The following is a 12,909-nucleotide window of genomic DNA, read 5'->3' on the forward strand; positions in this document are numbered from 1 at the left end:
AAATCGCCTAGTCTGTGGTATTTTGTTACGGTGGCCCTAACCGACTAAAACAGTCACTGAATTAACCAACCTTAAAATTATCTATCAGCTGCCTTCAGTTATGGAATAAATGTCCTTATTGCTTTAAAAGCAATCTTAGGTTTTTCAACAAATGGTTCTGGAACAACTGGGCAATCACACACACAAAAAATGAATCTAGACACAGACCTTACAAACTTGACAAAAATTAACTCAAAATGGATCACAGACCTAAATGTAAACATTAAGCTATAAAACTCATAGAGGATAACATAGGTGAAAACCTAGATGTCCTTGGGTAAGGTGATGACTTTTTAGATATAACACCAAAGGCACAATCTGTGAAAGAAATAATTGATAAGATAAACTTCATTAAAACTAAAAACTTCTTCTCTCTGAAAGACAATGTCAGGGACTGAGAAGACAAACCAGACTGGAAGAAAATACTTGCAAAAAACACATCTGATGAAGAACTGTATCCAAAACATATAAAGAACTCTTAAAACTCACTAATAAGAAAATAAACAACCCAATTAAAAATGGACCAAACATTGAAATGTATACAAATAATAATACTGGAGAGAGTGTGGAGAAAAGGAAATCCTCCTTCACTACTGACAGGAATGCAAATTGGTGCAGTTACTGTGGAAAACAGTACAGACGTTCTTAAAAAAACTGAAAATGGAGCTACCATATGATTGAGTAATCCCACTCTTGGGCATATATCTGGACAAAACTATAATTCAAAAAGATACATGCATTCCTCTGTTCATAGCAGCACCATTTACGAAAGCTAAGACATAGAAACAACCAAAATGTCCAATGGCAGATGAATAGATAAAGAAGATGTGGTATGTATATATACAATGGAATACTACTTAGTCATAAAAAGGATGAAGTTCTGTCATCTGAAGCAACATGGATGGACCTAGAGATTATCATACTAAGTGAAGTAAGTCAGACAGAGAAAAACAAATACCATATGATATCACTCATATGTGGATTCTAAGATACAAACCAATGAACTTATCTAGAAAACAGAAACAGATTCACAGACATAGAGAACAGACTTGTGGTTGTCAAGGAGGAGAGGGGTGGGAGAGGGATGGATTGGGAGTTTGGGATTAACAAATGCAAATTATTGTATATATGTATAGTGAAATCACTTTGCTGCACACCAGAAACACTCTGATGGGGGATGTTGATATTGGGGGAAGGGGATATACATGTGTGGGGACAGAGGGCATATAGGAAATATCTGCACCTTCCTGTCAATTTTGCTGTGAACCTTAAACTACTCAATCAAGTCTTAATTTAAAAAAAAGAAAATAGAAAAAAACCCCACAAACCTAGTTCTGCCCTCTTTTGGGTAAATTCTTAAACTTTTACAAGCCCCAGTGCCTTCTTGTATAAAATGAATGTAGTAATCATTTCTACTTCCTAGAGTCAGTGTGAGGGGTAAATGAGAGGGCTATAATAATGCGTTTGGTACAGTGGTCAAAATTAGAATGTGACCACTTCTTTTAGAAGCAGAGAGTATACAAAAGATCTTTCCACATTATTGCACTGGTTTTTCCACTGGACTGGATGAAGAAGGGTAGAAGGGCTCAACTGTCATTGCCTCATCAGATGGGACCAGACTGCATTTCTTGAAGAAGGCCAAGATGGCAGCAAGGCACAGCCAAGGGTTTGGTGCACCCTTGGTCTTATTTACCACGTCTTGGTGTTCAGATTCAAGGTCATCATGTCCGCAGAGCACCAACCTCACTTCTCAGCTCACCTCCCTTCTGAAGCTCTGTATTAACCACCCTCGACTCAAACCAGAAAAGCAATCCACCGGAGCATACCACCCACTTTCAACCACTTACCCACATCGGCCCCGCTGAGAGCTTTCCCCAGTGGCCAGGGCCTCAAGTCCACTCTCTTTCCATTAACAGTGAGTGACTGCACACAGCCTTGAAAGCCTCGGTTTGTCCCTGTTGCTCTCACCAACCAGTAAGCACTGGGAGCTCCACCAAGATAGAGAGGTGTCCGGAAGGTAATTTTACTGTATTGGCCCTTTAAGAAAGATGGAAACCATAACTCACTAAACAAAGTCAAAAGCTAAAACACACCAGATGAAGGACATGATTAAGATGCAATTTAGTGTCAGTATGATGATCTCTAGGTCCATCCATGTTGCTGCAGATGACAGAACTTCATTCATTTTATGGCTGAGTAGTATTCCATACGACCACATGGATTATACAGTCCATGGAATTCTCCAGGCCAGAATACTGGAGTGGATAGCCTTTCCCTTCTCCAGGGGATCTTCCTAACCAAGGGATTGAGCCCAGGTCTCTAGCACTGAAGGCAGATTCTTTACCAGCAGAGCCAACAGGGAAGCTATATATTACCACATCTTCTTTATCCATTCATCATATATATATGAATGTATATGGATACCCATATATCCAATTTATGAATATTTTTCCACCCATATTTATCTTTAAGTCATTGTCCTACTGGAAAATTAAACCCACAGTTAGCATTGGGAACTCAGAGAGCTGTGTTTTGAGAAGGGATGACTTTGGAATGCCTCGAAGGGAAAGGAAGGTCAGTCTAAGCCGGAGTAAGCCAACAGGCAGTGTACCATGCTGGGCATCCAAAACAAACTTTCTCTTTCCAGTCCTGACACCAATTTACTGTGTATCTTGGATGGGCCATAGGACTATTCTGTGTCTCCAAAGGTGATAATACTAATTTTGTGTATATGTGGGCTAACGTTTACCCTTTTACTATCCCGGTCACCTTTATACTAGATCCTGCAACAGGCATTTGTGAGAGAGAGGGAAATTGCCAAGACTGACTGAGTTGCAAAATATTTTGAAATTTGCTCATGGATACGTTTTTTTTTTAAAGTCTTATTACAGCTAAGTAGGGACATTTCCAATCTTAGACTAAACCACAATCTGGATTGTAGGTTTTGAGGTTATAAAATACAGAGTTGAACATGAAGAGGGACAAAATTAAGGTGCTCGTGGTTATTTGTTTTTTATTGCAGAAATATCTCATTTGTTTGGATTAAAGGATCTAGAGAAGGGCTGGGTAAAGGCATGCTGCCAGTAGTTATAAAATTTCCAGAATGTAAGTCACTGAAAAGTAATCTTCACCCTTTATACTTTTGTTAACAATAAGTAAAACATCTAATCATTGCTTTATCTTTTCTAATGAATAGATAAGAATCATTTATAAATAGTATATTAAATGTGAGCTAGGCAGCTTTGACATATTTACAGTGGATTTTAAGGGTTAATTATTTACATTTTTTGTTAGGTGAATTGAGTGTCTGGTTGACTTATTTCATCAAGATCCTCAGGATTTACTTCTTTTGGATCCCATCCTGATCTCATCCCATCCTCTGACCCCATTCCCTGATCCAGGACCACAGCAGGAGTCCAACAGCTAAATCCTTTTCTTCTTTTCTGGAGCATTAAGTGCACCATAGGGGTGAATAGCTCCTCTGAGGCTCCCTTCACAACAACCCAGACAATAGCCTTTGAGCCTAGCCTTTATCTTCCTCTAATGAGGGTTACCTTTGGGTCTCTGAAGCCTGTATTGCCTGCCTATGGAAAGAACTGGTGGTACTAGAATTTGCGTTCCCTCAGCACAGCTCTTAACAGGTTTTAATGGGTGATTAAGTGTGAAAGTCCAACTCTGTTGCTTTGGGTTGGCACTTACACTCCAGAGCTCCCCTGTAGGATCAGGCTAATGCCAGATCCTGGTAAACTTTGCCTTAGATCTCATTCTTACTGACTTCTGTCCCTCCCTTGTTCATTTTAATCCCTTCTATCACAGGTTTCCTATGGGATTCCTTTCTTAGTGAATCATTTGCATAGACTCATCAACTCAGGTATGTTCTGGGGGAACCCTGACTTAAAACGGATCACTATCTCTCAAGACAGTTTCTTAAACACTCTACACTTGCAGTCTGACTTATACAACTTGCTTAGCAAATCCTGGTAGTAGAGAGGCAGATGTTACCCTGAGTATCCACAAAACTATATACCTTTTGTAATTAATTATTATATTCAATAAATCATATCCTCTGAAGGCAATTCTATCTGAGGACTAGAATCACTGTTGTGCATGCTCAGTCATGTCTGACTGACTGTGACCCCATGGACTATGGCCTGCCAAGCTCCTCTGTCCATGGAACTTTCCAGGCAAGAATACTGGAGTGGGCTGCCATTTCCTACTCCAGAGGATCTTCCCAACTGTTAGAGCACTGCAAACTATATACACAGGCATCAGAATAGAATAGGATTATCACCTCCATTTTTCTAGATGCTATGCCTTTATTAATGTAACCTATAATTTCTTTGGCATGTTGTTATCATATGGCCCTATTTATTAACCTTCATTGAATTCCCTTGTTTTAAACTACATGATACTTATACTTGTGTTTCTTCTGTTACAGCTTCTCCACCTTGTATTCAGGTTAGTACTTTGAACCCAAGCTCAAAGCTTCTTTATTTCTATCAAATTTAATTTTAACCATAGTAAGCCCATTGTTCTGGCATTTATTAAGTCGGCAGTGCATTTATCCTCTCTTTCCCTTCCTTAGAAATATATGTATATCTGTATAATGATCTTCTTGGATTCACATTCACTACATTTGTATTCTTGTTCCTTTGGAACCACTGGGATCCAAATGATGAGGTTTATTTTTTCTATTATTATTTTTTTTTAGCAGCAAGTCATGACCCTTTATACAACTTGTCTTGTCAGCAAAGAATATGAAGAGTCTAGGAAGGAGAAAGCTACACACATATACACAAAGGCTTTCTTGCTACTTTTTTCCTCAGAGAATACAAACACCTGCCTGATTATAATTACAGACTTGGTTCCTTGGCAGGTTGCTAATCCAAACTATTTATTCTAAACACAGTCCTAAAATTGCTCAGAGCATGACAAATATGTGAATACCTAGGTGATGTGCTGAGTAGCCCAGCAGTTGAATTGTTTTACCACTTCCTATAATCATGGCCCCAAAAAAGGTGGATGAATGGATTATGCCTGCATATTGAACCAAGTGAACCTTTCGGGATGATTTTCTACAGCCACAGGATTGCAACACCTCTGCCTTAAAAGCAAGCTTTATGTTTGGCTCTAATAATATGGCTTCAATTCTTCCAATAGGGGCCTTCCTCCGCCTCTGGCTTTGATGTCCTTGTAGAAAAAGAACATGTCCTCAGGTACAAGGCCTCCCGCATGTCCCAGTGCACCCAGGGCCATGATGTCGGCCAGTCCCGACGTGTCGGTCATATTCAGTCATATTCAGTGAATGAGTCCCCCTCCTTGGTAGATGTGGGAAGGACATGAGCCCTGAAAGCCCACCTTCAATGGAAAAGCTGGCAGGGGCACATCAGAGCTGGGTTGCCTGTGTATACCATGCAAAACAGTCCATCTGCCAGCTCTCTGCAGCGGGACCCTCCCGGAGTGCTGGGCAGAGGCCGGGAGTGCGGCGCACACTCACCTGGGACTGGCCTGTCACCGGCGTGCCATTGTTCAGCTGCAGCAGTCCGTTTAGCCCATCTCTGTAGAGCGTAACAGTATGCCAGCCCCCGAGTTTGATTTTGGTCTCACTTACAATGATGGCGACCCCAGTTCCACAGTTAAACCTGTGGGGGAAGAAAAGAAAAGGAAAACTCTTAGATCAAAGTGCAAGTGAAAGTTGCTCAGTCGTGTCCAACTCTTTGCGACCCCATGGACTACACAGTCCATGGAATTCTCCAGGCCAGAATACCGGAGTGGGTAGCCATTATCTTCTTCAGGGGATCTTCCCAACTCAGGGAATGAACCCAGGTCTCCCACATTTCAGGCAGATTCTCTACCAGCTGAGCTACCAGGAAAGCTCACTATTGTGTTCAGACTCAGTGGACATCACTTCCAGGGCAGTAATAGCTTCCCTGAGAGCCAGTCTGTTCAGAGTTAGGCTTATGGATATCAATGGCTGTTTAAATCCACATACAGAAAACTTCTTTAGGAAGACACCTCTTCCCTAGGACTACCTCAGTCTTGTTGTCTTAATCTGCCCATAGAACCTTTCAACGTGGGGCCTCCTTTAACCCGACTTTCTCTGTAGCTTAGAGAATCCTGGGCAGCTAAGATCCTCTCTCTCCTTCTCAGAGATGGCCGGATACCAAACGTGGTTTCAAGGTGAGGAGAATTAGAGCTTGACTCACTCTGCATCCAGGGATTTCTCTGGGGACTTCCCACAACTCCCAAATGACAGCCTCAGTGATATTAATAAAATGTTGGGAAAAAAAACCCAAAGACAAGTCTTCACACTTATTTTGGCAAGCTGGGCAGCAGTGCCATCTGTGTTCAGCTGGGCCTGAGTGCAGGTGTGGTTTCCATGGGAAGCTGCGGCTCAGAGCGGGTGTGGGTGGAGAATGAGCATTCTCAGACAGTTGCATTATTCTTGTTTTTTTTTTTCCCAACCTCCGTATGTCCTGGGGTGCCCTCCGGTCACTATGCCTGACATCTAGAACCCTGACCCCATCCAGCCAAGCTCTAAGCAGCCACCATAGCACCACCCCCTTGGGTCCTGAGGCTGTCAGAGGGGGACACTGGCCATGACACGTAATGCTGTCCTTTTCAGGATGCGCACTAACTGCAGCCTGCTTCTCATGGCCTCCCTTTGTCTCCTGATCCTCAGTAGACAGGAATGGGCTGGAGAGGCATTGCAGAACTGATTCACCTAGAGGGGGTGATCTCAGAATCAACAGTAGGAGTTGCAGAGATGGAGAGCTGCTACTAGCAAATAACCAGCAGGGCTAGCGGAAGTCCTTCAGATCCTCCAAGCGTTAGAGCTCACGAGGTTAGGGACCACTGCCCTGCATCGTACTAGCCGAACTCAATCTCCCATCAATTGATGCATTTAGCAAAGGATGCAGGGGGCAGGGGGCATTTTCTACCCCATGTGGAATGCTTCATAGACAGTATTACCTGTCTAAACCAAAAGTAATTTTTGTGCTGAAATGATCAAAAAACAACAATGGTTGGTGCTTACTGAGTGCTTGCTGTGGTTCAGCCACTGCTCCAAGTACTCTTGTGTATTAATGCGTTTAATCCTCACAGTAACGCTGGGAGTAACACAGAGTTGGAGAGGTTAAGTCACTTGTGGAAGGTCAGGTCGCCAGGGAATGTTACCATGGGGATCTTGACCAGTAAGCCATGGGGAAGCACTTGGCTGACCTCACCAAATAGTCCTATGTACACCTCTGTGAGGATGATTAAAACACTCGCACATCCACAGAACTCCGCCTCCAGAAAACCACACAGAAACCAAAGGTGGGTGGCTTCCAAGATGCAATGGGACACAAATGATCAGGGCAGAGGAGGTAAGTCAAACAGTCCACCCCAGTCTGGAGGAAAGATGAGGATATGGTCTGAGTCTCTAGGAACCTCCAGGAGGCTATGGGCTCCTCTCTGGGCTCCATGGCTATCAGCTGAATCTACTGCAGGGGACAAGAAGGTCCCAGCCTTCTTCCCATCGCATCCACCAGATTTGCTGTTGAGTGAATGAATGATTACAAGGTTCCAGATTCAAATTTCAGAGCTTACCATGCAATCTTGATACTCCAGTATTTAGTAGACTGGGCCAGGCTCCGTAATACACACAGTTCCTTTATTTATACTATAAATCGAGTATAGGTTTTGTTCACAGTACAGAAAGGAAAACATATTGTAGGGTAGTATTAAACATTCCAGGGGGTTTTGCCAGGAATTACCTGAACTGGAGAGAGCGCCGGATGACAGCCAGGGACATGAAATCCCCCCTCCCATGCTCATTCTCCCCGCAGTAGAGCAGTAAGCCGTCCTCCGCCTCTGCCTGTTATACAAACAAAAGCCACATGAACAACGAGCATCTCCTCTTCCACAGAGGGCCACCCAGAAACACTCACGGATACGAAACTTGAGCATCTCCACTGAGGTCCTATTTATAAGCATGCATGACTCCAATTAATTCCCAGGTACATAGTTCTAGTTCATTTTCAATAAACAGGGGGCAGGGATATAAACAGTGTGTGAGGAATTGGCAGTGACATGAGAGGAAGGCAGCCCCATATCTGACCCACTCTTTACTCTTCCTGGATCTACCAGCAGAGCCTCAGGAGACCGCGTGCGCAGAGACGGTGGTCCCACAGGGGCTGCTCTCATCCTCATCAAATTCTATTCTTGCCAAAGGGCATTCCAGTTTTTCCTTTTTTTTTTTTTAACTTCCCAAGCAAATTTGCATCTTTCCTTGCGTTAGGAGAACATGACAATACAAGCAGTCCATGGACTAGTTTGGTTTTCACCCATGCTGCCGGTCCTAGACTGAGACAAGTCATCTTGTGGATTCTCAACACTCTGACCTTAAAGGGGACTTGTTTCCACATCTCCAAACCTATTCCTGTCATCTGAGATACCCAAAAGAATCCTTTTAAGCTGAAGGCACTGCAGCTGATTCAGATCGGAGAGCATCTATTGGGCTGTCTCCATGTGCCAGGGTTGCATATAGCTATTTTTCTATCTGTGCAGGTGCAGTCATAACAAGGAAGGTTGTTTGGGCTTCCACTAAAAGGGATTTGGGGATGAAGAATGCATTTATGCCTTCTGAAATCCTGGCCTGGTCATGATTATAAAAGTCAGCTGAAAAAAAAAAAAAGCACAACCTAAGAGTTGAGAATTATGTTTTATTTGATGGACTTGATGAGGACATTGTGCCCAGGGAATAGTCCCTCAGAGCTATTAGGCTTAAAGTGTGAAAGTGTTAGTCACTCAGTTGGGTCCAACTCTCTGGGACCTCATGGGCTGTAGCCCAACAGGTTCTACTGTCCACGGAATTCTCCAGGCAAGAGTACTAGAGTGGGTTGCCATTTCCTTCTCCAGGCGGTCTCCCCAACCCAGGGATTGAACCCTGGTCTCCCACATTGCAGGCAGATTCTTTACCATCTGAGCCACCAGGAAAGCCCTTTAAGTCCTCAGCAATTGGGCTTAAGTCCTCAGCAAATCTGCTGAATGAAATGTAATTCTCAACTTTTAGGTCAACATGCATTATGGCTGGAACCCAAACATTCTCCTTGGGCACTTTCAGACCAGCCATTTCCATACACAAATTACTCTCCCTTTGCTGCTGCCCTTGAGTGTGCAAATGTGACCATCATTCTTGCTGCCCTGTGAATGGGTTTACCCTCTGCTTCCTCTCCCCTTCTCCTTCTCCCTTTGATGCAGCACATTGTTGCATTAAGATGTCCAACAGTCACTCATCAAAGGATTAATCCTTCTTACCCTAAATTCAAGAGTAATTTGAAATGCCTGGTAAGAGTTCTTCAAAGGTTCAAAGGTTACATAGGAATGACCAAAGAACTGAGGATACTGTATAACAATATCTGAAAAAAGAAAAAGACAAAAGAATGCTGTTTGCTCACTTCTTCAAATGCAAAACATCAATACACAACACCATTGCTTGGATGTTATTAAGCAAAAACCCCTGATAGTCTGTTAAGCCTAGCTTACCATCATCATTTCTCTACCCTTTACCCCTAGGATTCTCATTCCTGGGGGCATTGAGCTTCCGAAGTTCTTAGGGAGAAATCAGATCTTTGGAGATTGTTACTTGCCACTCTAAAAAGAAATCAGTGGCTTTAAGGCCACTGACACCTACTTCACATTGTAGAACTGTGTAATATACATTGGCTCAACTAGTATCCTTCCTAACCTTCATGCACAGACTTCTGCTGTATTTTTTTTTAGAAGAGGTGTCACAAAAGTAAACTCACCCCCAAGGTGCCATTGGGATGATTTATGCCTTGCTCCAAAAGGACTACATGTTTGGCACATACAGGAATAGGGCTGCTATTCAACTAGAAGCAATGGAAGACTCACACTTGCCCTGTATTGCTAACTAGCTAGTTTAATCACTAAAACATGGAAGAAGGGGCTTGTCTTAGGAAAAGGACAAGAAGGAACCTCGTGTGGACTGCAGTATTGCTCTCTGGCTCCCTGCAGGGTCACCACCATGTCCCCAGCCACTCCCCCAGGCACCTACCTTCTGAGCAGCTCTCACCACCTTTGCCCAGGTTGCAGTGGCATCGAGAGCCCCCCCAGGTGTAGTCATTGACACAAAAGCTGTCAGCAGAGCAAAGAGTCTCATCACAAGACATGTCAAAAAGCCTTGGCATCACAGCCACACCATTCTTTCCTTTCCTGTCCATTGGCGTGGGCTGGGGAGCCACCGCAGTTGTGGGGAGAGATGCTGGGGTTGGGGGGACAAGCCTAGAAACAGTCATCGGGTTCGGTCTAGGTGCCATCTTGGATTCCACGAAAAATTTCTTATTCCCTTCTTTGATAGCAGGAAGTGGTTTAACCTAAAGACAGAAAGGAAAAGAAGTTCAGGATCAACATGGAACACAGTAATTAGATTGCCTTATTTATGGTTGATGTCTAATACATGAAACCACAGTTATTTTGATATTTCCCCAAACCTTGGGAGGTAGAGATGGCAAATAGTACTGACTCCAGTTTATGGATAAAGAACTTCAGGCTCAAGAGTTTTAAGTACCTTCCCTTGTATTACTCAGAAAATCAGTGCTAAAACTGATATTACATGACTTATCTTTATTACAACATCATTAAGGCACATTATTTTTTCAAGGAACTGTTCATTTCCTTATAAATACTGACTTTATAAAATTTCACTTGCTTGGAATCTAAATATGCTTTTGCCAAATGGTGAAGTCAGCAAGCAGGAGCTGACTTTGGAACATCGGCATAGTTGGTATCTAGTTACTATTCATTTACGATCACCTGGAGACTAATAGAGGAAATAAATAAGTTTTAAAAGCAAATGAGCCAATTTAAGTAACTCTGAAGTAAGATGTTCATGGTCCATTGACTAAACCGCTTTGTTCAGCAAGGAAACAAAAACACCCAAGTTTATAAAGCAGGACTTATTACCTCCTCAAAGGAAATATCCAAATCTAAGTCGTCTTCCAATGTGTCATCATCCTCGCCAGCCTCTGTGTCGGTTGCATAATGGGGTCCATAGCGCCCACTTCCTGATTCCTCAGGACCTTCGGAGAGGAAGCAGCACCCTGCAGTCAGCATGTGCCTTTGCCCCCTTTTCTATCCTAACATAGCCCATATATAGCTGTACTGAATGGATGGAGATACATCAGAAACACACAAGGAATTCAACACAGAAGAGGAAGCAATATTGAGCCAAAAATATGAAAATCATTTAATCTCATAAGTAATCAAGGAAAAGCCCATAAAAAGCAGAAAAAGCTGCCATTTTACACCAACAAGACTGGCAAAGACAAAAGTCAGACAATAAAAAATATCGCCAAGGGGATCTCCTTGGTGGCCCAGTGGTTAAGACTCTACACTCCCAATGCAGGCGGCACGGGTTCACTCCCTGGTTGGGGAACTAAGATCCTACATGCCACACAGCAGCGCCTGAAAAAAAAATGTATTGCTACCTTTACCATGAAATTTTTGCATGAAATTGTTTTATGTCCCTGGATATGTTCCAGTGTCTCCTAATTTACAGTCTATGGGAACTTGAACAGAATTTGTATCCTACTGTTGTGTGAAAATTGTATAAATCTTAATTGTTGAATTCATTCATAGTACTTTTCAGGTCTACTATATCATTTTACTTCTCTGTAATAGAAGAGAAGAATCTTCTATTACAGAGAAATAATAATAGAATGTACAAGCATTCTATTAATTTTTGAGACTTCTATATTGAAACTCCAACTAAAAGCCTTAATTTATCTACTTAAAAAAAGTAATTGTAACATATAGTGGAACTATATGTAACCTTGTTCTGTATTTTTCAAGTCTCTTGTAAATGTGCTATCATATGTTCATAATTAAAAACTAAAAGTATAAAATGTATTGCCAAGGATGGAATCAATGGAGACTCATACTCTGATGTTAGATGTGGAAACCGGTATATCCTCTTTGCAAAACACATGGGAATACTTAATGAAGTAGAAAATGTTCATACCTTTTGACCCAGCAATCTCACTCCCACTTACAAAATATGGAGAAAATCTTTCCCATGTGTACCAGGAGACAGGAGCATAACATGTTTGCAACATCGTAATTTATAATAGTAAAAAAGAACCTGCCAGATTTGCTATTTATAATAACAGTAACACCCCAAATATCTATCAACAGAGAATGGTATGGAGTGGAATATCATGTGACAGGGAAGAGGAACAAATATTTAATTGAGGCATTAGTTGAGGCATTGGATGAATGCTTAGTTGAGGCATTTAATGCATCAACATGGTTTAATCTCACATGATTTTATGCAAAAAACTGCAAGTTTCCAAGGAACATACCAGTTTGATGCCACTTATATAAAAATCAGCAGCAAGAAAAATTATATATTATTTAAGGATACATACACACATGCAGACTTCCCTTGTGTCTCAGACGATAAAGAATCTGCCTACAATTCAGGAGACCCATGTCTGATCCTCAGGTTGGGAAGATCTCCTGGAGAAAGGAATGGCAACCCACTCCAGTATTCTTGCCTTGAGAATTCCATGGACAGAGGAGCCTGGCGGGCTATAGTCCACTGCAAAGAGTTGGACATGATTGAGCAACTAACACAAACATACATGTATGTTTTTGGTGAGGGTACAGGACCCACTCAGATACCAATATCTACAGATGCTCAAATTCTTTATATAAAATGCCAGAGCACAATTGGCTCTCGGTATCTGCAGGTTCTGCATCCATGGATTCAACCAACCACAGAACAATACGGAAGACCCATTGTGTGTGTAGTTTAAACTCTTAAGAAAAGTAAAGCAGGGGGCTTCCCTAGTGGTCCAGTGGTTA

At 42.2% G+C, this 12,909-nt stretch overlaps 1 protein-coding gene across 1 annotated transcript in view; it reads right to left on the reverse strand.

Moving 5' to 3' along the window:
• The window catches only part of EGFLAM (EGF like, fibronectin type III and laminin G domains), a 190,821-nt gene that overhangs the window by 48,909 nt on the left and 129,003 nt on the right, over positions 1-12,909 (reverse strand). The window contains exons 8-13 of the mRNA XM_043488924.1: positions 11,008-11,123; positions 10,100-10,418; positions 9,340-9,440; positions 7,797-7,897; positions 5,537-5,681; positions 1,887-2,076 (exon numbers count right to left, since the gene is read on the reverse strand). Coding sequence (XP_043344859.1) covers positions 1,887-2,076; positions 5,537-5,681; positions 7,797-7,897; positions 9,340-9,440; positions 10,100-10,418; positions 11,008-11,123 — 972 coding nt within the window. The remainder of the gene's footprint in view (positions 1-1,886; positions 2,077-5,536; positions 5,682-7,796; positions 7,898-9,339; positions 9,441-10,099; positions 10,419-11,007; positions 11,124-12,909) is intronic.

This window comes from Cervus canadensis, chromosome 16, assembly GCF_019320065.1.
Source record: "Cervus canadensis isolate Bull #8, Minnesota chromosome 16, ASM1932006v1, whole genome shotgun sequence".
Classification (NCBI taxonomy): Eukaryota; Metazoa; Chordata; class Mammalia; order Artiodactyla; family Cervidae; genus Cervus; species Cervus canadensis.